General features: G+C 43.4%; 2 protein-coding genes across 4 annotated transcripts in view; one reads left to right on the top strand and one right to left on the bottom strand.

Annotated features, from left to right (window-relative positions):
- The window catches only part of Tusp (WD40 superfamily protein Tusp), a 203,236-nt gene extending 197,623 nt beyond the window's left edge, over window positions 1-5,613 (bottom strand). Inside the window, exon 1 of the mRNA XM_050170888.3 lies at window positions 4,672-5,613. Within this exon, the coding sequence (XP_050026845.2) occupies window positions 4,672-4,932 (261 nt within the window). The 5' untranslated portion in view covers window positions 4,933-5,613. The remainder of the gene's footprint in view (window positions 1-4,671) is intronic.
- A 463-nt stretch (window positions 5,614-6,076) lies between these two features.
- The window catches only part of ABCB7 (ATP binding cassette subfamily B member 7), a 30,702-nt gene continuing 14,628 nt past the window's right edge, over window positions 6,077-22,150 (top strand). Inside the window, exons 1-11 of one of the 3 annotated variants that reach the window (XM_050170701.3) lie at window positions 6,077-6,253; window positions 6,551-6,604; window positions 6,781-6,990; window positions 7,439-7,571; window positions 7,823-8,009; window positions 8,569-8,650; window positions 10,465-10,553; window positions 14,351-14,438; window positions 16,404-16,578; window positions 21,136-21,293; window positions 21,805-21,968. In XM_050170701.3, the coding sequence (XP_050026658.2) occupies window positions 6,080-6,253; window positions 6,551-6,604; window positions 6,781-6,990; window positions 7,439-7,571; window positions 7,823-8,009; window positions 8,569-8,650; window positions 10,465-10,553; window positions 14,351-14,438; window positions 16,404-16,578; window positions 21,136-21,293; window positions 21,805-21,968 (1,514 nt within the window). In that variant the 5' untranslated portion in view covers window positions 6,077-6,079. Of the gene's footprint in view, window positions 6,254-6,550; window positions 6,616-6,780; window positions 6,991-7,438; window positions 7,572-7,822; window positions 8,010-8,568; window positions 8,651-10,464; window positions 10,554-14,350; window positions 14,439-16,403; window positions 16,579-21,135; window positions 21,294-21,804; window positions 21,969-22,150 lie in introns of all 3 variants that reach the window. The other 2 variants (XM_050170703.3, XM_050170702.3) reach the window with 2 other exon arrangements.

Here is a 22,150-nt window from a genome sequence, read left to right as displayed (position 1 = left end):
GTATGTTGTTCGGTATGCTATACCGGTAATTATGTAATAGTGACTAACCTGTCAGTAAGTCCTTTAACGAGACACTAAAGACAAAAAAAAGTTGCATTAGTAAAGTACCCTTTTACCGCATCAAAAATACAAACAGTTTTACCATGACAAGAGACGTGGTAAGCCAGAGAAGACGCAAACACGAAAGACAGATGGCGACGCCGCTCTGAACCTCCTGCACCAACTCACCGTGACGTCACAGATTTACAGAGCGTCTGCTGGGGTCTGGTTGACTTTTCATTGGTGAATATTAGCTAAACTCTATTCCAAAGCAGCCAAAGACTGAACATAGCAAGTTTCGAGAACTTTTACAGCGCGACAATGAGCCTCAAATATGAAGGGGAAAAAAAAAAGAATACTTTCAAATGCATAACGTCACACTGACATGTCGCCGATTGGGTTTCGGCGCGAAAGTTCAAATGAGAATGGAATTTCGGCCTTCATATCTCTTTTCATCGTAAACCTCTTAACGTTACATAACACAAGAAGGGTTCTGAAAAAGTGCTTTATCCAGTAAGAGCTAATTTAGTGTTCCTGTACAGCGTACCTCTAAATTTCTATAGTGTCAAAATGAAATTAAGAGACCCTTAATATTTTAACAAAAGCGTCTTAGCCTTATTTCTCATATCCTATTATCTAATGTGCCAAAAACACCGCGGATATTATCCGCAAATGCTAATACACTCGATTTACAAGTCTACAAGACATCTCAGTAAAGCAAGACGCTGGTATAGCCCGTGCACTCAGGCAGCTCTTAGCAAAAGAAACGACACATAGCGCGCGCGGTTCAGGACTGCCGGAAATTACATTATCAAAATGGTATTGATCACGCTCGTGATGCTTTAATTGTAAAGGAAATCAAGACTACTGGAAGTCATGTTTGGAAAAGAAGAATGACAGTGTGTCAGCTTGCTCGTTTTTCACGTTAGCGGTTCGCTGAAACGTAACTTCCCAGTAACCATGTCACGCTCGTTTAGGTGAAAGTTTATCGAGAAGCATTTTAAGCACACGCTCCAAGATCTTAGTGATTACTTGGCTATTGCCGGTTTCGTTCCAACTTGGATCTTGAAACAGTAACAAGTGGACTTCAACGATGTCATGGTCGCATCACCAGAAGTTAAGGATGCAGTAAACGAAGGAACAAATCAAACAGTCAGATGTTAAACTATAAATCTTTGTTAATTTTGGTTTTCGTATCTCTCAGCGATTACAGTGTCGGTCAGTTCTTCATTTTTGCTTGCCGGAATGTAAATGTAATCCACAGGTTTAAGTTGCGCATTGAAGACATTTCTCTGTAAATGTTTCTTATCTGCGTTGCTTACAAGCAATAGAAGAAGCCTGACTTCAATAAGCGAAAATGTGAATTTTATTTTATGCCAATAAATTTCTACATGGTTCCATAAATTACTCTTTCGTCTCTATCTCCTCAGCAAGCATATATTTCCACTTGTGCCTTCCTGCTTCTTCCTTTCAATGTGAACTTTCTTTTTCTAGGTGTCCCTATCTTGTTAAAAGCACATGGTTTGACAGGATAGAGAGAGAGAAATTGGAAGGAAAAGGAGTAAGATTTACCTTGACTCCCGTAGAGCTTCTTCCCTAAAATACCATTCATGTACCCTATTTCGAGCACCAGTGATAGCGCATTCCCATTAACCTTCCCAGTCTAACTTGTTGTTCAAAGTTTTTCTATCACGAGCGGAAATCCTATGCCTAAGTATTCTTGAGTTCTTGCTTAAATACGTGTAATATTCTTCAACAGCGTGTCGTGTAAGACGTTCTCTGGCTTGTCCCGATGGTGTGTTCCATTTTCAGCGTTCGACATACGTACTTGTTTCATAGTTGTCATGTATTATGTACTGAGCACAGTCGCTCATTTTTTTTTTTCATTACCTGAGAACGTGACAACGCGCACAATATCAGCCGCACGCTGAAAAAAAAATCGCTTCGGCCAGGACTGAAACCCAAGCCCACGAGAGCTATGACATGGCCCCAAAGATCTCTGATGCAGCCCGCTGCTTGTAACCACAGATGACGGATGCCCATACCAGTGTACATGGGTCGCTCGCTAGATGCTACCGTGAAGCTATACGTCAGACGGCTCAAATGAACTAAAGAGCATCCAAGATGCACCTCGCCGTCATCGCCACAGCTTTAACGATGGATTAGAAGTTAGGAATTAGATTAGATTAGAAGCTAAGGAATTAGGAATAAGCCAAGGCAACATGAATAAAAGAAACCTGAGAAGAACAGAATTTCCCTAAGGTCTACAGTTCGCTAAAATTTTACGCAGATAGAAAGGACTGTTTTGCTTTACCGTGTAGGGCTTTGTATAATTTTAATAAGGAACATTCACAGATCATCCAAACTTGTCATTATATCTATTGATCCTTTCGTTGTTGTTTTTTTCTTGCAATATTTTAACCTCACAATTTTTTCTCTACTCCAATATGACCAGACATCTGACGATACATTCATACTATCACTTACTTTACGAATGCGGATAGATTTACGGAAACGTAATACGGCTTAGCAATTCTTCTCGACTGTGACTTCTCATCTCGCTCCGCTGGAAATTCATTTTATAGTAAGCTGACATTATACTAGTCGTCATCCCCCCTTTCAACATTATATCTTAAAGGGACACTAAAGGCCACTATTTACTCATGCTAAAGTGGTCGATTAGTGCTCCGGAATTTCTAAGGTGTCAAAGCCTTAGTAATCGAGAAATTGAGGTAAATTCAGCACACGACAAGATACTTCCCCGGGACAGTCAAGTACTTGCGCGATGACGAAGGCACTCCTCATTTATATTCTTTCACTGGTATTCAACCAGTCGTTATAAAAACATCATTGCGTTGCATTATGACGCGAAAGAAAGTGCAACTTGTCCAGTTCTATTTCATTCTTTAGAAAAGGGAACTGACTGACATTACTCTCGACAACGACGCGGCCGCTCGAAAGGTTTCGTTTTCGCTCGACTCTGCGCCGCCCGCGCTTTCGCGTTTCAGTAGTTTCGTCATCGCGCGGTGCTGCGCTGGTTTTTTGCTGGCGCGCGAAAACTCGCGAAAACTGCGAGGAGCAGAGAATTCCACTTCCACGTGGTGTCGCGGGATGCGCGAACGGTCCGCGCCACTTGACCGAAAGCAGCTGCAGCGGCGAATCCACCGCAGTGCCAGGGCTCGGTTTACCCGTGGCCGGGCGTTTGCGTTTTGCGCAAGACACCGTACCACCATCTTTTCTTGGCACGAAACAAGGGTTGCGAGGTTTCTGAAATAATACTTAAGCAGTCCACGTCGATTTAGTGTCTACCTTTAGTGTCCCTTTAAAATTATGCAGTTAAATTAAAATATGAAATTAATAAAAAGTTATCAGGGAGGTTAGGAACATTCTGAAGAAAAGTTCGCGCAGCAACTGCAAGAAGATGCTCTAGCGAAATAAACTGCGATGCGTAATTCAATCGTGATAATCTATCCGATCTTGTTTCGTTGAAAATTGATGCAAGAACTTGATGACCTGAATCATACCAAATTTTTTCCCATATGTCTATACGAGCAAACTTGAAAGTACGTTCCATAAATAGTTTTAGTGGTATCGTTGCTTATATCAACTAGCATTTCAGCGTCATAAGTATTAAGGCAGTTGATATAAAGTAGATATTCGCACGTTTTACAAGTATATCTCCCTTACGCTCAGCGCCACCAATAGTCCCCAAGCGCACTAAGCATGCGAACGGGATTATCTCGTAAAAAAAAAAAAAAAAAGCTAATCAGATTTCTAGTCGTCTTAATACTTTTAGTACAAAATTGTGACGTAATTAGAGAAGCGTGATGACGAACCACGCCATATTCTGCCTGCGAGCAGCAGACCAAAGCAAATATATACCAATAGGTCTGCGTGCGCACAGCCAAATAACATGGCACAATAAGAGCACAATTCCACAGGCTTTTCCTTTTATCGTCTACTCCGCATAAATGTGTGAATGTTGTTTCAGCGAAATGCTTGAAAAGCTGTCATTTCTTGTCAGCTGTTATTTAAAACAATATTTTAATATTATGCAGTGCCACTCTACAGTGACGTCGATTTACAGTGAACATTTCTTCGTTGAATTATTTAGCAAAAGCATGGCTTAGTGCGCACTATACAAGTGAAGCATGCTTGAAAATAAGATGTAGCAACGTTCGAGCTGCTTTGAGTTCGACCTGCACTGGCTCAAATACGCTCGAAAATACCAATGTGGCAGGAGTAGTAGATTGAGACCCGGTGATCGAGTTGTCGAATGCATGGTTGCATTTTCGCCCAAGTTTATCGTTCTAGCGGCGCCGCAGAGACTATTCAAAAGTCAAAATGAGTTCGACTGTCGCCAAGTCAAGAAACGCGGCTTTGTCAGTTGGTTTCACACTCAAAGTGCAAGAAACGCAAAGCGTGCCCAGTTGACGCAGCATGATATCGTTTGATTTGCCGAATGGGTACACGATTTTTGTATGACGAGCGACGATGTTCGAACAGGTTTGCTATGAGCACGCGTACTCACACGTCAACAGCGAACGCACCGAGCAGTACGTCCGAACCGTAGCAAAAGCACGTGACGTTGCGCGTCCACCGTGTACGCCCCCATTCAGCTGGCTCGCTCACCTCGGACCGGTGACCGCGGAGGTTGTAGTTTGTGCGCTGAGGGTGCTCGGCCGTCTTGCGGCAATGGCATGTGGTGAAGGTGACGCCCACGATGCCGCGCGCGTTGCCGGACGCCAACCAGCCGTCCTGGTAGTAGTTGACGCGGTTCAATCGCCAGCCATCCTCCTCGGGCAGCTCGTCGGGCACCTTGCCCATCCACGTGAGCGACAGCACCGAGCAGTCGGTGCGCGACGACCAGCTCCGCTCGAAGTGCAGGTGCATCGCGACCACCTTCTTCCCGCTCGCTTTTACTCGTCGTACGGCCCCTCAACAACCGCGGCCGGCCGTCTTTCTTCTCCGAGCCGTATTGATCGCCGCCACCACTCGCCGGGTCGTCGGCAGCACGCTAGCCCGCGACGACGAATGCGGCGAGGTTGGCCCGCTCCGCCACCAATGCCGCCGCCAAGTCAGGAGGAGACACGCCGGCGGTCGCGTTTCCCCCATCGGGGAACCCCCGGCCGATGTCGCGCAGGGAAGAGACCCGGAAGCGCCACGGACGCTCTCACACACGCGCGCACGCCTTCTCGAGTAACGCACGGAATCACTCTGCCCCCCTCTGACCACGTTCACGTCGTCACGCACGATCCCCCAGTCAGAAGCGGTAGTGAAGAAGTCAGCTTGGCCTAGACGCACGACGGCGACTACGGAGCGCGCGGAGTAGGCTCTTGCGCTGGACGGTGGCGGTAGCGACTTGACCGACCGAGTCGGACGTCATGGTGTCGTCTGAGAACGCAGGGCGGGGCCGGATCGAGAAGCAGCGGGTTGGGTTCTGGTCGTTGTTGTAGTCATTTCGTGCGCGGGGTGTGCCGCCGCGAGCGCTTGCCGCCGGGCCGCATCCCGAGCCAGCGCGACATCGCGCGAGTGGGTGCTGGGCTGCTCGCTTCCCTTATTGGAGAAGGAGTGCGCAGCAGCTGTGAGGGAGGGTCGCGGTGAGCGCGCCTGTGCGAATCCGAAAATCGAAACCGCGCACGTGTCGCCCTCCGACGGTGCAGGAACAAACACTTTTGTGCGAGTGACGTACTTGCGTTACACTATTAAAAACTTATGCGCTCTAGACTACATAGGCGCTGCTTCGAAGTCAGAATTATTCTACAACTGCTTTCGCTGTTCTTTAGTCATCGGTTAATGTACGCATGTAGTGAAAGCTTTTGGGCATCATTACAATAATATAAGCTGTCATTAATGTTTACCTGCAACATAAAAGATATCTGAACGACCAAACGGATCGAAAGCTCGGTGCATAGATCAGATCAAGAGACAATACGTGTGCTGCTTTAACGAGACAGAAACATTAATTGTCAGAAAACGAAACTGAAGCTTTTCGCTAGGAAGTAGGTGCCACTGCGGTCGACAGGTGGCTGCTGCCAGCATGGCGGCGTTGGTAGTGGTCGGTCGGTGTAGCTCTGCCGGTAGATTAACGATTAATTCGATCTTACGCCCCCGGGGCACTAATTCTATTAACGCATGGCGTAGGTATCTAAACGTTTCATCAAACAAGCTCTCATACCCACCAGCGGTACGGTTGATTTGCCCCAAAAAGCTGGTAAGTTGTGATCTCGATTCGACTCAATGACTTGGATAGGTCATTCAAAACGTTGCAAGGTGCTCGCATTCTGTTGGCAGCTGCTTTCGTTATGTATGTCAACGCCCAAAAAGGATCGAGTGATGACGATTAGTGTATTTATTGCACGTCATGGCTTTTTGTGTGCTTGCGTTTTATTTGGGTCCTCGTTCACAGTCTAATCTCTCTCTCGTAATAACGGAATCGCTTCTGTGTATCTAACATCTCTGTTCTTTCTCCGTTCTCCTTCTTCTGTGCACCTTCTGTGTGTCATGGCAGTTTCCAAGTCGTCATCATGATAACCCTCTGCTGAAACAATTGCCGCACATTAAGGTAAAATCCAAGTACGTGTAGTCGAGTTTATTCTTTTCTTGATAAACGTAGAACTGCATTAATAGTAGCTACTGCGGAATGTAACGAGAACGAGTAGAGCGCTTGTAACTGCCACTTGACGTGTTTTGCTTCGCCATCTAGTTGAGTTGTGTATTTGTTGTCCCAACTGTGCACAGCTTCTTCAGAGAAACGTGCAACTAGGCAAGCCGAGGAAATGCTTCCACCCCGGAGCTTCTACCCTATTGCCCGCTCAGATCGGCGTCTCTTTAGAAACTGTCAGCAACTGGTCCATCATCAAACAAATGTTTGTTTACCTCTGGCCAAAGGATAAGCCGGAGATCCGAAAACGAGTCATCGTAGCCTTGGGTATATTAATCTTGGCTAAGGTACGTCATGCCTTTTATTTCTCGATATAAAACGGCTTCTGATGGCTTGTGCCTTACACTAATTCGCTTAGATATGTTTTTGTTGCTGCTGATTTTCGTAATACAGCCAGTTTTGTCTTGAGAAGTCATAACTACACCTATCAATGCTATGCAAATGGTACTGGACGTTTGCGTCATTCTGGAAAGCATGGGACGTCTACTTCCAGTGGTGACGAATGGCTGTCTGAATTACTGGAAACTGTGTCCTACAACGCCTTTCTCGCTCTCTCTTTTTTTTTTAAATTGGAGGATAGTGTTAAAATTTAGAAAATTATTTCAAGCAGCACTACAGATAAAACATGTATTTGCATTGGTGTCATGACATTTAATGAGAAAATCATCAAATATCAAGCTTGTGTTAATTTGCATTAAATACTACCATTTCTTCTTTTTTATTATTTTCTTCTAGGTGATCAATATCGAAGTGCCATTTATCTTCAAAGCTGCTATTGATTACCTCAATGAACAAACGGGGAGTCATCTTTCTCTCGAAGATGCATCAAGCACTCTAACGTCAGCAGCTTTTGCAATTCTTGTTGGCTGTAAGTTTTACTGTTGCTTAATGTCAACGAAGTGCTGTAGTCGGTTGCAGTATATGAATTCAAGGGATCATGCAATTCCTTGAAATCTGACTGTCAAGAAAATTTCGTACTATGAAGATGTTCTTTTGAATATTATCTTTCTTGGCACACTTATATCCTCTCCACATTGTGCCACATACTTTGGAGCTGTAATCTCAGCAGAGTCAAAACTAAAAAACAATCTGTTTTGAACACCTACTACGCACTTTCAGATGGTCTGGCAAGGGCTGGTGCATCAGGATTCAATGAGCTCAGAAATGCTGTGTTCGCCAAGGTGGCCCATCATTCAATACGAGAGGTAGCTCGACGACTCTTCATGCATCTCCACCAAATGGACCTGAACTTCCACCTGTCACGGCAGACAGGCGCCCTCTCCAAAGCCATCGACCGTGGGACGAGGTATGGTGCTCAGCAAACAGGTGCATTGCAGAAAGCTCTGGCATGATGACAAGGAACTTTTGGGCTGGTTACTATATGGTTAGATGTAGAAGGATGACAAGTGTCTATATACAGAAACTTGTGGGAGAGCTTTATTTTACCAAGCGTATATGAACTTACATTTAGAATGAACTCCTTTATTTAAAAAAGGGGATGCAGTTGAGTCTGCATAGAGGCATACCTTTACTACATGGAAGCAGCAATCTCTGTACCGTACTTGCTAAAGTAATTGCTAAAGTACTCGATAAAGTAATCTAAAACTGCAGTTCATATTTGATGTGTTGTCTCAGAAGACGGCAACAATGAAGTGCACAAGCACGCCTCACATGGCGAATGCTAGCCAGTGCTTGTTCTATTGCTTGAGCTGCTTTCTGCTGCTATGTTCCTTATTCCTTGTATTTAATAAATCATCGGCAGCCACCAGCAGCTGTGTAGATGCTGCAATATTTTTCTTGTATTTCCTAATCAAAGGAACTTTATTCCATCTTTTCTTCCATCTTACTCTTTTTCCACTTTCCAGAGGCATCAACTTTGTCCTTTCTGCATTGTTGTTCAACATTGTGCCAACCATCTTCGAAGTGACACTCGTTAGCTCTGTATTGGTAAGCATTGTGGTGCCATTTTTACTACTCCTGAGAAATGGGGATCCGTGTTTTGTTTTCACAGCATACCACCACCTGTGAGATAAATTGGCAGTAGCCAACCAAGAAATCTAATTGTTGAGAGCTTTCTGGAAGCAAATGCTCAAGCTCAGTACGACGAGGAAAATACAATTAATTTATCGTGAAAGATGTCTATCACCAGTCCTTGGCTGTACACTACAAATTTCCCAATGGCAGGGTCCTGCTTTTATTTTTGCTTGAGGGCCTCTGTAGGTTAAAGAACCAAATTTGGAGTCATCGCTCAGTATAACCTAGATACATATTTGCATAGAAAACAAGGAGTTATGAATTGAGGTACACATGACTGTCAAGGATACGCTTGTTCACTTGATTCTAATGGTACAACTTTTCCTTGCTCATTTACAAAGGTCGCAGTTCTTGCAAATTAAGAAAAACGGCTACTTTCACTAATGATTGCACAGTGAAATGAGAAATGGTGGCCATGTTCATGGCCTTTGTTTGCTTCCTTCAACTTTAGATAGGCACAATCAGTATATGGGGTAGAGATGCAGTGTCACTAACAAAACAGCATTGGAAGCAAACACCTGCTTGTTGAATATAATACTTGGTACAAATGATGCGTATTTATTCAGAAACTTTGACTCACTTATGTTTATCAGTGGCTACGACGTACTGCTTTTGAGCATAAGTTCACAGATACTATTACCATCTGTAGCAGCAAGATTACAATTGGTGTAGAATGCGAAAGTGCTCATGCGTTGAAGTATTGGCACATGCTAGAGAGTCCCCCGACTGTCAAAACTGATGTCAAGCCTTTCACATTAATGCTCCTTGTAGCCAACACCCTGCATGCTTTCTTTGCCGTTCTACATTTACAGATGTGACAAGTGCACATTACGGATGTTTTTATGTGCATGCTCATTCTCTAAGACCAAGTATATTAGTTGACATAGGACTTGACGCACTGCAGCCTCAAGCAGGACAACACTAAACGTTTTCACAGTTTATCCTGTATGTTCACATTTTAGTATTTGAATACGGCAGTACGCTCTAACATCTGTTTAAAGAGACACTATTTAGTGAAATATAAGGTTAAACTAGATTGGCAGTTTAACGTATTTAATTCTAGACAGGTCTGTCTTGCAATTGGGGGCAGTTTGATATGCCAGAAATGTCTGATGAAATAAAGGTGGACTTCCCAAAAATACTTAGAAATATCTGCACCCACTTCCTGTAACGTCATCAATTTTGACAGCATTTGTTTGCAGGTCAGTAATCGTTTATCAGTGGGGATAGATTAATTTGCATTTGCATAATTAGAGATTCAACCTCTTAGCTTTTGGTAACTGATCCTGGGGAAAAATATGGAGAATATGCAGAACTGCTGTGAAATTCATGGCATCATCAGCACCAATTAACAAAATCAAAGCTTTCGTGCCATCTCCTTTAATGATCAGCATTTCTTATTTTGCTATAAGTTGTAAATACAACTTTTTGAAAACAAATTATTTAGGCTGATTAAGTCTTTCAATTGCATTTAATTTTTCTCTTCAGAAGAACAGAGGGGGGCTGATGGTATATGTGACGCACAGTCCCAATAATGAAAGATGTGTCTGGAGGCATTTGCAGCCCTTCTAGGCCGTAATATGGGCAGGAGTAATTAAATGTTACGTTTAAGTGAGACACACTAACCATAATTTGTGACTTAGCATATACACTGAACAGCTTGATCTTTTTTTTAGTAAAATAGATATAATGTATATGGACTTAGCATTGTTTCTTTTGATGTTCAGTATTACAAGTGCGGAGGCAAGTTTGCTGCTGTGACACTGGGATGCATTGGGACATACAGCGTCTTCACGTTCGCCATAACCCACTGGAGGTACGTGTCGCCACCAAAAAGAAGCTAGCACAGTGAATAGCAGCAAATTAAGAAGGCCGTGTGCTGCATTGTACTATGTTCATTGTGTGTGTCTTCGCTGTCTATAGAAATACTTCCCTTAGTCATTTTTTCTGCAAGTACGAGGTGACACTCGTTGTTGAATAGAACCATTGCTCTCTATTTTTAAGGCCTTGTGAACGTGTGAAAGTACCCTTCAACTAAGACAGACTAATGTCTTCGTTCCATACATAGCAGTGAACACTGTCGAGGCTAGAGAGACTTCTTGCAGTGGCTTTGTTCGCACTTGGATATAGTTCGATGTTTTTTTAATGCAACTGCGCACAACTGTTTTTATATAGGCTCAGTACTGAATGAAACAGGTATAATCCTTAGAAACAAACACATTCTGGTATTGGACTGCTAACACGTTGTTTTAGATATTTATTTTTGTGGTTCTTTTCGGGTTTTTTTATCTGCAATCCGTCGCGAGGAGCCTCACGTGAATGTTGTTGGCGCACCGTGAAGCATGGACGGAACGCGTGGAGTGATAACTTTTCTTGACCAAACTTCTTACATAGTTTCCACAGCTTTGACTGCTATGTATGGAACGGAGTATAGTGGCACACTTTGGCATCAGGTTCTATAAGGGACCCTAAAGGCAAATATTAAGTCAAGCTAAAGTGATAGATTAGTGCTTGAAGCTGTGTGGTGGTGTGGGAGGTGGAGTGAAAAGGTAGCCACAGTAGCCACAGTTTACTTAGACCGGCCAGGCACGGTACCGCGAGATCTCTGGAGTGGCTGATACCGCGACGGCTCAGGTCGAGTGCGTCAGAATGTTCTATTCTCACGCTGCATGCATGTGAGCCATCTTCTTTGGCTCTGGAGGTAACAGTCGTGCCACTACAGTGTCGTCAATATTATAGCGAACAGAGCTTTAGTTACTGAGAAAGTGACGCAAATGCAGGACACGAACAGAGGCTCCTCTAGGACATTCTAGTACTAGCCCAACGACAGCAGCACTTTTCATTATATCTTTATTTTACTACTACTCAACTAGTCGTAATAGAAAGATCATTGTATTGCATTATAAGATGAAAGAAAATGCTACTTGTCCACTTATATTTGGCTTTTAGAAAGAAAGAACTCATTGACGTTACCCTTGACAACGATGAAGGTGGTTGGAAGGTGTTGTTTTCTCCACTCTGTGCCGCCCGCACTTTCACGTTTCAGTAGTTTAGTTATCGCATAGGGCTGAGCTGATTTTGCTTGCTTGTGTAACTTGCACAAACTGCAATTAGTGAATGCCATGTCCATGTGGTTTCGTGGGATTCCCAAACAGTCCGCGCTACTTGACCAAGAGCAGCTGCAGCTGCGAATCCAACGTCTTGACTCAGCTTCTCCATGGTCGCACATTTGCGTTTTATGCAGAAAACCGAAGTCTGTCTGTCAGGCGGTGTTTTACTCATGAATGGCAGTAAGGGACAATGATGGTGTACGTAATCTCACCACTCCCCGCTTGGGAGTGGGCGATTTAAATTGCGCTAAATGTATGTGGGCCCTTCAGACGCAATTTTCTCGTGGACTATTGTGGTCGGACCCAAGCAAACAAGGATCAAGACTCCGCCAAGCTACAAGAAGCATTACGCAGCACGGACCAGGCGGAGCAGCTCTGGGCTGTCCAGCGAGCCCACGATGCGTCCAGGGAGTTACAACTCCCAGTTCCAACATAGGAGTAGCCCGCTCTATGGGACCTTGCGCCCCGTAGCTCGCAGGACCTTTCATTAAAGTTGTTCCATCCATCCATCCATTTCATTTCTTGGCACGAAGCAGGTGCGGCGAGGTTTCTGTAATGGTATTTTAACAGTCCACGTCGACTTAGTATTTGCCTTTAGTGTTCCTCTAAAGAGCAGCACGCACCTACAGACACATACCCAGGGAACCGAGTTGTTCAGACAGTTGGTTTCGAACCCTGCTCCATCAGCACAGCAGCCCGATGTGGCGTCCATTATATTATGGATTGCCCAATCCGATTAACACATGTTAGTGCAAAACTGGTTAACTCTTTCCCTACCATGGGGAAAATAGGTGCTTTTTGTAGGTTATGCCAGATTTTTGCACTACTGCACTCAATATTTTATGTAATACATAAACAAAAAGCAGAATGAATTCACTTTCCATACATAAAAGTTTTATTAGCGAGATATATGTCATAAAAAAGATATAAATTGCCAAAATCAAGGTTGTGGGATAAAATTCAACTAAGTTTGTAAAGACATGTTTGTACCTACTAAGAAAAAGAATGTAACAAAAGTTGTGAGATGTACAAAATATATTGCCGTCTAATAGGCACTATCTCTGAAACAAATTGCAATTTTTTCGTTGAACAGGTATTCCACTACAAAAATTTTACTGCATGCACTATACAGTTTGGCATGCCGGGCTGCAGCTGCCAATGTTCCGGGCTGCTTTGTGTCGTCGTCGCTGTCAGAGTCAAAGTCCAATGAAAAAGCAGCATTCTCAGACTCGCTGCTGCTCGATCCATCGATAAACTGAGCCACAGACGCAATGGAATCAATTTCAAAGCACGCGCGCCGCTCCTGGAGGCGGCCGTTCTTGCTTTCTACTTTGACGATCGCAAAACTTTGGAGCGCATTCTGAATGAACACCTGGCAGGAAAACTTTGATCTGCTTAGAAAGCAAAAATATAGTTCTCCTCTTTTACGTCCAATGGCCCAGAAATTCTCAAAAGTGGCGTTTCAAAGCATCGATAGCAGGCTAACAATGCCCAATGGGTGCAGTAGGGAAAGATTTTAAGTGATGAGTTGCGCACATGCAATGTCACATACCTGTTACCCAGGTTGGCCCAATGATTGGTTTCAAACCGGTTCCCTCACCACAGCAGCGCGATTCTCTAGCCACTATACCATAGACTACCTAGTGACACAAGTTGGCGGGAAAACAGCCAAGGACATCACCAGACATACAGCCCCTGGAGAGTGTGGGAAGAACCCTAATAATGCTAATTGCACTAAAGGAATAGAAACAAAACAAAACAAAAACATGAAATAAGGTCCCTGCTTATATTCCGGGGCTCGAGGCCACCTGGCGTGGGGCTAGTCTGATTGCATATCTCTGGCAATTTCAGTCCTGGGGAGTTCACTAAACGGCGATTTCACTGACTCTAGCTGCATATTAAAGAACCCCAGGGGGCCAAAATTAAACTGAAGTCCTCCACTACAGCACCTTTGTGTTGCTTTCGGACATTAAACTTCATATATTGGTCAATCCTTGTGAAAATTCCAGCTAAAACCGTCTCGGGATGACTATCGACATTAATGCGATTAACATTGAAGCAATGTAGTAACACACCATATTGCCACCACTGAAACTTGTCATGTACTATGACGCATGTACTGCAACAAAGCTCCTCTTTTTTGCTTCCCTCTGGACATGCTGCAGCTAAAAGCTGTTTGCATACTGCAAACTGGGTGAAGTTTCCAAAGAATGCAATTCGCATTAAATATATTTAATTGGGCAGGAAAGGTGAGCTACTTAGTGAATGGTCATGACGAAAATAGAGTAAAAAGGGGACAGAAGAAAATACATGGACGCAGCACTGTCTGTCCGTGTCTTTCTCTCTCCCATTTTTGCGCTGTTTTCTTTGCGACTGAATTAGGTGCTGCTTCTTTTGTTAGCTGGCTCTTGCAATCAAAACTGTACGTGCATTTTCGCCTTCCTGAAAAAAGAAATTTGAAAGACTGAGCTGAGTTTTAATGTATTTGTGACCCTTTCAACAGGACAAGGTTCCGCATAGAAATGAACAAAGCCGAGAACGAAGCTGGAGCACAGTCGATCGACTCACTCATAAACTACGAGACAGTGAAGGTGAGATTCAGCGACCTCTTACTTTAAATCGTATTGACCATATCTGTTTTGTTGTTTTACTACTTTGCCTTACATTCTAACCCATCTGATAGTCCATCAGTTCAGTCACTACAAAAGATGCCTAATTCGGACGTCTGCATCTCTATTACTCTGACCATCAGTCTTTTTTAGGTAAACACCTGCTTACTTGCAGGCTTACAATTTCCTGTACACTAAATTACTTCAATTTATCTATTTATTCTGAGTTTGTATATTCTGCATTGTTTACTGCCCATTTATTTTCTTGGTACAGAGCATTGTGCATTCTTAATGCAGTTAGGGTGGTTCTGTTTTTCTTTATCTCTGGCCAGTCGGTACAACAAAGGTACTAAATATTTCCATGTTCAGAAAAGGGAAAAATAACATTAAGTAGCATTAGTACCTGTGTACACCTGCTTTGCATCTTACCAAGGTCAAAATTTTTTTTCGGAACTTCTCACCAATTTCATGTAAGACACTTTCACTTGCCCCCGTGGCTCGTTCGATGGCTTGTCACAGCAGCCATGTTCTGATGGAGGCGTAATGCAGCAATGCTTGTGTACTAAGATTTAGGTGGGTATTAAGGAACCTCAGGTGGTAAAAATTAATCGAGAAGCCTCCCCACTACGGCATCTCTCATGGCCTGTGTACTGCTTTTGGACATTCAACCCTGTGATTTGACTTGATTTGTGATTTTGAAAAGATTTTCAGCCACAAGGTAAAATTGCTAAAGAGACACAAGAGAAAAGCAAAAAGTAAATTGTTACTCGTAGATCACATTTCTTTAATACCGAGTGGGCAGTACCACTTAAGCAGATGCTTGATAAGTTAGAAAGTAATGGAAAGATTGGTGGTGCTTCCTCAGAATTTCTGCACAAGCTCTAGTGACATCATAGACCTTAACAGCATCTGCTTGTACCTAGTTAAATGATTGTGAACTAGGAAGGACTACATTGCTTTAAAGAATAGCAAAGATTCAATCTTACTTGTCGGAAACTTAACATTGAAAAAACAGGCCAAACATGCAAAATGTTGCGAGATCCCATAATCACGCTTACATCATAGATGCTATGTTTTCGGTCTTAAATTACGAAACAAGTAGTTTGATCTTCACTTTCTCCATCATTGATTAGCCTCTTATTCTAACAGCATAAAGTGATTCTGTATTTCTCTGTAGTCTTATGTTTATTCAGAAATGCAGGTCTAACTGTGTTCTGTCAGGGTCTGTAGAAACAGGCGAGAACCAACTAACACCATCTGGAAGAGGTTTAGTAACTCTGTTGTGACGGTCAGTTTTTTTCAAACTTGAAACATTAATTCAATGTTTTTCCTCAAGAGCAGCAGCACTGGCCCAAATTCATCTACCACATTATTGAAAAGCTCTGTTTAGGTCCCGTAATTAATTAAAACAGGACTTATTATTAACAGAATGTAAAACAAATCATACAGTGTGCATATCTCATCAAGAACCTGCCACAGTGGCTAAATGGCTTTGGAAAACCGCTGCTGTGCACCAGGTTCCTGGTTCGATTCTCGACCACAGCAGTTGCATCTCAATAGAGGTCAGCTGCAAAAACACTCATGTACATGTTAGATAACCTCAGGTGGTCAAAATTAATCCAGAGTCCTGTGCTAGTCTCATAGCCTTAGTGTTGCTTAGAGACATAAGTTTACCATGTGATAATCAATCATATGCCATCAAAAAGTTATATTATGTCCCATTACTTACTACCAAGAAGGCCAAACTGGCACGCTGTCACCTATGAAGTCTGGGACCACAACAGGTGTCATTTCAGTTATTGCTAGCTGATGGCAGTACTCAAGCCATGTTAATTTACTATTTTGACTTAAAACATGATCTAAAGCACGAAGTGTGGCAAGTGTTATGCAGCCTATCGCATCCACATCTGACCAACTTTGTGTTTTGTTTCCTTTACATGAAACAAGTACTTCAACAATGAGAAATTCGAAGTAGAAAACTATGACAGGTTGCTGGCCCAGTACCAGGAGGCCTCCCTGAAGACAACCACCAGCTTAGCACTTCTGAACTTTGGCCAGAATGCCATTTTCAGTGCATCATTGTCAGCAATCATGGTGTTAGCAAGTCAGAACATCCTGAATGGTACGTACTTCTTTCTGGATCGTACGGTGTCTTATTGTTTTGTCAATTGAGAAAGCATATGGGGTTTTGTTGCACAATGCACCACACATTAGCATCTCCTCCCTGTTCTGTCTCACACTTTTTGTACAAGTCCCTGTGTTCCAAATGCCACTTCATCTTGAACAGAGAAAGGGACCTCTATGTCATTATGTCCATCGCACCAGGTGCTTTTTTCTTAATATTAACATAATCTGTGCTAGAACACTGTGATTTGGTAGTCCAGTTTGTGTATGTTTCTGAACCACTCAGTTTAAATTATTTAGTTGTTCGGCCTTGCAATGTCATCTCTTCAAAATTTTAAAGCTGGAAGGCATATGACAGACTATGATAAGGTATGCTAGGTAGTACAGCAAAATCTTATTTTGTATTTCACGGGACACCCAAAAAATGCCACATTATTTAATAATATATGCAAAAAACCTTCAAGAAAATACTTGACACGAGCACAGAGCTGATGTCTGCTAATAGTAACATGTAAGCATGAGGCCAATACCATTCACACCATCTTAAAGGGCCCTGAAACATTTTTTTATAAAAGTGTAGAAATGCATTTGAAGTTGAAATAAACTTTCAGAAATGCTTTGCAGCAAAAAAACTTCAATTAGTTCGGTAAAAGTGGAGTTATGGGCAGTCAAATATTTCTTTTGATCCCCTTCGCAGTGCTCCTGCTCTTTCTTCAATGCCTTGCACTGTGAAGACTATAGCGTGGCGAGGAGGTGCCCATAGCACTCCGCCTACTGAACATCACCCTGGCACGCAGTTCAAATAATTTTGAATGTTCACATATATGCCACTACTACTTCCGATTTCGGCCTCTATGACACGCCAAAATCGGAGACTATCCCTCAAGTTACAGTATAGTTCATGGTGTCTCCACAGGCATCTCGTCCCTTTGCTGTGCTACAGCTTATAAGATAGCTACTTCTTTGTTTTCTCGCACTGAGTGGCAAGAGTAGCATATTTCTTATAGCAATTATCTCTACGGCAATCACACAATTACCGAGGGTCAAACGAAATGTCGTCTTTATGTTCACTTGTGCGAGTATGTTGGCTGTGCACACATTGGCTTGAAGGTGCAGAGATAGTCTGGCTTAATGCAGACGCATGCCACGCTTGGTGCTGTATAACTGCACCGGCAAAAACTTGACACTATGCAATGTCCGACGCAGTCAATGTGAGCAGCACTGCTCTACATGCTTTGATACTTCTGCTGCTGGAATAGAAGATGTCCTATCTCACGCCAGAGTCACTAGACTAGAGTGCATCATGCGCTAGCTCGGCTGGCCTGCAGTTCAGGTGCACTGAAGCGAGCTTGCAGAGTTCGTGCCTTTGGCAAACACGAAAGTGCTTGCTTGCCACACACATGTGCACATGCGCTGTGGCAATAGCTGATCACCACACTGCTGCGGGCCACGCTCAACACGCCAAACTATACAGGGGGGCAAATTTTAGACGATTCTGATATCACTGGCATGACGTACCCAACTTCACCAGCTGCTGTGTGGCACACTGGAAATGCTAGGCTATATCTGCGCATTAAGCAATCGATGCCATGCTCCGGACTCGCATTGAAAGGATTCAAAATTTTATGAGCATCAACCATGGTGGTAACACACCTCGAAGCATAGAGTTACTACACTGACTCTACTAGAGATGCTATACTTATATTAACTCTATGCCTCAAAGGTGTGCAATTCAGGAAACACTCTAGGGAAATATTGGTGCTCGAGCCGGCTCGCCACTCTACCTGGAGCCGCGTCACCCACAGAGACCAATCGGAGCACGCGGTTGTCCTCAGCGAGCCGTAGCGAGCTCACCGAGCGGGCTCATCGCAGCACCCCATGACGGCCACAGTATCTGGCTAGGCAACTGCAGTGGCTAACTGTAGTGCGTACGACAGCGCTGGAGTGTGTGCATGTGCTCGTGAGCTCTAGTCTTGGTGTGCTATGTAGCGTGGACCGACTTTGTCCTGTACCAATTGACCGCTAGATAGTAGCCACACCCAAATTGCGCATATTGAAGCAATGAATTCCAGGAGTGCTTAGGAGTGAGTACATGTGGTCTTACCTTAAGTATCATGTGATTAGAGGCCAGTTGAGTGCTCGAAACTAGTAATAGAAATTAGGAAAACACGACAGCTATGACGCCAATAAGCAGTGTGGCCAAAGTTCAATGCCTGTGCGGCCAGCTGCGCCCGAGCATGACCAGATGATAGTCAGCTTCTTTGGGAAGCATACAATTCTTATCGAAATTTGAACAAGATTATCACTTACTTCAGCCGATTTAGTAAACTGTGGTAATAAATACAGTAGCAGCAGGAAGAAACACACTGATCTAAACATGTTTATTGATTGATGTTAACTACTGGCCACTGGCAGCACTCTATGGGAATCTGCCTGCTGATGTCAAAAGGCCAGCATCCCTGAAGGGGTGGGCACAGCGCCTATGTTGAAAAGAGAGTGCTTGAGAAAAAGATAACTTTGCACTCCACTTGTGAGCCCCACGCACCAAGCACAAGTGTGAAATTTGCCTGAGAGGGTCACAGCAGTGTATGCTATTTGCAGATTGCGTTTTTTCACCAAGTCCAAGGGGTAATTCAAGGCCCTAACCACTGGCATCGTGGACAAGTGTGCAAATGTTTCCTTTCCTCCAAAATGCAGCACTCATTTTGGACCACTTATTAAGCCTGTTTCAGGTGCTTCAATTAGCAGTGCAGCACCACTGTGCTCTAATAGGTTCATTTTGCTTCAATTTCGAGTGTCCGCCACTGTAGTGCCCACGACTCTTTTGGGTAGCAGGTGCTGGCACATATATATGCATATTCACATCACACACCACTGCCGCACTCAAAATTTCTTTCAAGTTTGAACTCGGCTGTAGCCACCACAAGTGTCACGCAGGACCTGTTCTTGCAGCATTGCGGACAGAATTATCGACAATTCACAAAATGTCAAGTGGTGTTCCATAGGCCATGCACAGACCTTTGTACGCTAATGACCCTATACCAAGTAATTATAGGTATAGAAATTGGTTGATTTGATTATATACAGTCTACGCTCGTTACAACGAACCCGTGTACAACAGGCTTTCAGATATAACAAACTATATTTCAACCTTAGTTTGTTCAACCTATTTTATTAATGCAATGAAGTTCGCTTTTAGCAAACCATGCTACAACGGACAATTTGTTACAGTGGACAAAATTAGCAGCAGTATTTTCAAACTGGGGTATATTAAATGTACTTTTGCCATGTCGACACGGGCCGACAATAGACTTGTGAAGGTCAGCCAACGATCGCAGCTCAATATCGCGCGTGCGAGAGAGGAAGGTGGGGCGGAAACGCACTGTCTTCTTTTGCGCGCGAGGGTACTAGGGGAGGCAAGAGAAAGGAGGGTTCCACTCCGGCAGCTGCTGCTTATGCACGCCGCAGCTGCACGCCCACCGTATCTTGAAAGTGATCTGCGATGTGGACAAAATGCTTTACCGCGCGGGCTCTGTATCGTCAAAGCAATCTGCGATGTGGACAAAGTGCGGCCAGTGCCGGTAGCTTCGTATGCACTGTGCTTTTGACGTTTAGTTCACATTGAAACAAGAGGCAGCACAAAGGTCAATTCACTCACTGATGCTGCCACGCCTTCTCACTCCAACGTTTCGGCAGCCACTTTCTGCGGTCATCGAGCGAAGTAAAACTACTATCCTTGCTTCGCATTGCTGTCTACTAATTTGCTACCGCAATTGATGCTTCGCCTTTTAGGCGAAGCTGCAGCCTTTTGTATTTCTAACGCTTATTTTTTCACTTTGGACATTCGTTGCTCTCTTTGCAATAACGTTGCTAGACATTGCAACCAAAATTTTGGAAGTTAGGCGTTTTGGATATTACAGACTTCAGATAAAACGGATGTCTTTTGTTGGATTATCAGGGTCTGTTGTAACGAGAGTCGACTGTAATGGAATTCCTTCTGGGCACACTGTAACTATTTAGAAGTTCATAATTAGCTGATGCAGGCAACTGCACAGACAGCTTGTGAGTGCTGCATTACATGTGAATGCACGCATCCCAAAATTGACCCACTACACACAAAATCAGCTATTCATGTTTGTGACACAGTGCAACATGCTCTATATTAAATTGCTTTGGATTGTGTCTGTCATCTACAAAGTGTCTGTGTTGTGTCTGTTACAAAGCTGCCACCTGCAATATTGATGTATGTTATGTGCTCCTCATCACTGAAATTCCATGCATGGCATGTGCGTTACATGCCCCACTGTCTTGTTGATCAAAGCTCACCAAATTAACACCAAATTAATGAATATGTATTGCACAGTATGTTTTATGGGGCCATTTCACTTGTACACATTATCTAAATATTCAGATAAATTAGTGCCAGATTAACGACATTTTATTGTAATTAGTATATTAGATGTTAGATGTATAACTAGCAGGCTCTATAAAGCCACGAGGTGACTTTGTGGGAGAATGCAAACTCAACCCTGTTGCCCTGTCAATATCGTTCCAGGCACTATGACAGTAGGTGATCTGGTGATGGTTAACGGGCTGCTGTTCCAGTTGTCGCTGCCACTTAACTTTCTTGGTTCAGTCTATCGGGAAGTGAAGCAGTCATTGATTGACATGCAGACAATGTTTGTTCTCATGAAGCTAAAGACGCCAATTCAGGTAAAGCAGGCCCTCTGAATGATTTTCTCTTTGCTTCTATATGAAGAAAACACATCGTGCGAGCACGTAGAAAAAGTTTTGGACTGAATACTTTCATGTTATTCACTTTTCAAGTAATTTATTAACAGCCAACTTCAAATGTTTAGTATGATCCCAACTAAGACTGCTTAAGCTCTGAAAGGACTTGTAGAACGTATAGTGCAGCATTTCATGTATACAGTTTCTGTTACTCTTTACTTTAATTTTGAAGAAAAGAAAGCTTACAAATATCTACTGCTATATTTCTTACACAGTGCTAAAGCTTGCTGAGGCATCAAACATATTAAAAAAATTTAATTTCATAGTGTTGGCGTGTGAGTATAGATGTAGGTTGCTCTCTGTTTCAACATGGCATGTTTTAAGCAAAGTGATACAAGGTGCAATGTGACAGTTCGGATCAATGTCAACGGACTTCTTAGAACCACCGAGGGAGAATGAACATTGCTAATTTGTTTTCATCCGCTGCCTACAGTCTAAACCTGGAGCTCCCCTACTGGTTGTCGCTCCAAACACGGCCACGGTGGACTTTGAGAACGTCTCTTTCGGCTATGTCGAGGGGAAGCCCATTTTGAACAATCTCAACCTCTCCATCCCAGCTGGCAAGAAGGTGGCACTAGTTGGTGGCAGCGGCACAGGGTAGGAAGCGCATTATTAAAGTGCTGGCATAAGATTTCTCAGGGCTTTCCTAAATCAGTGCTTCCACCCTGTCTATCCTTTCGCTATTCTTGTATTGTTGTATGCTTGTCTGCAAGAATAGCTTACCAAAGTGCCCAAACCCTAAATCTTCAGGTAAAATGAAAGCATCAACTGCATGGAAT

Source organism: Dermacentor andersoni, chromosome 6 (assembly GCF_023375885.2).
Source record: "Dermacentor andersoni chromosome 6, qqDerAnde1_hic_scaffold, whole genome shotgun sequence".
Classification (NCBI taxonomy): domain Eukaryota; kingdom Metazoa; phylum Arthropoda; class Arachnida; order Ixodida; family Ixodidae; genus Dermacentor; species Dermacentor andersoni.
This window is presented reverse-complemented; position numbering and strand designations above follow the sequence as displayed.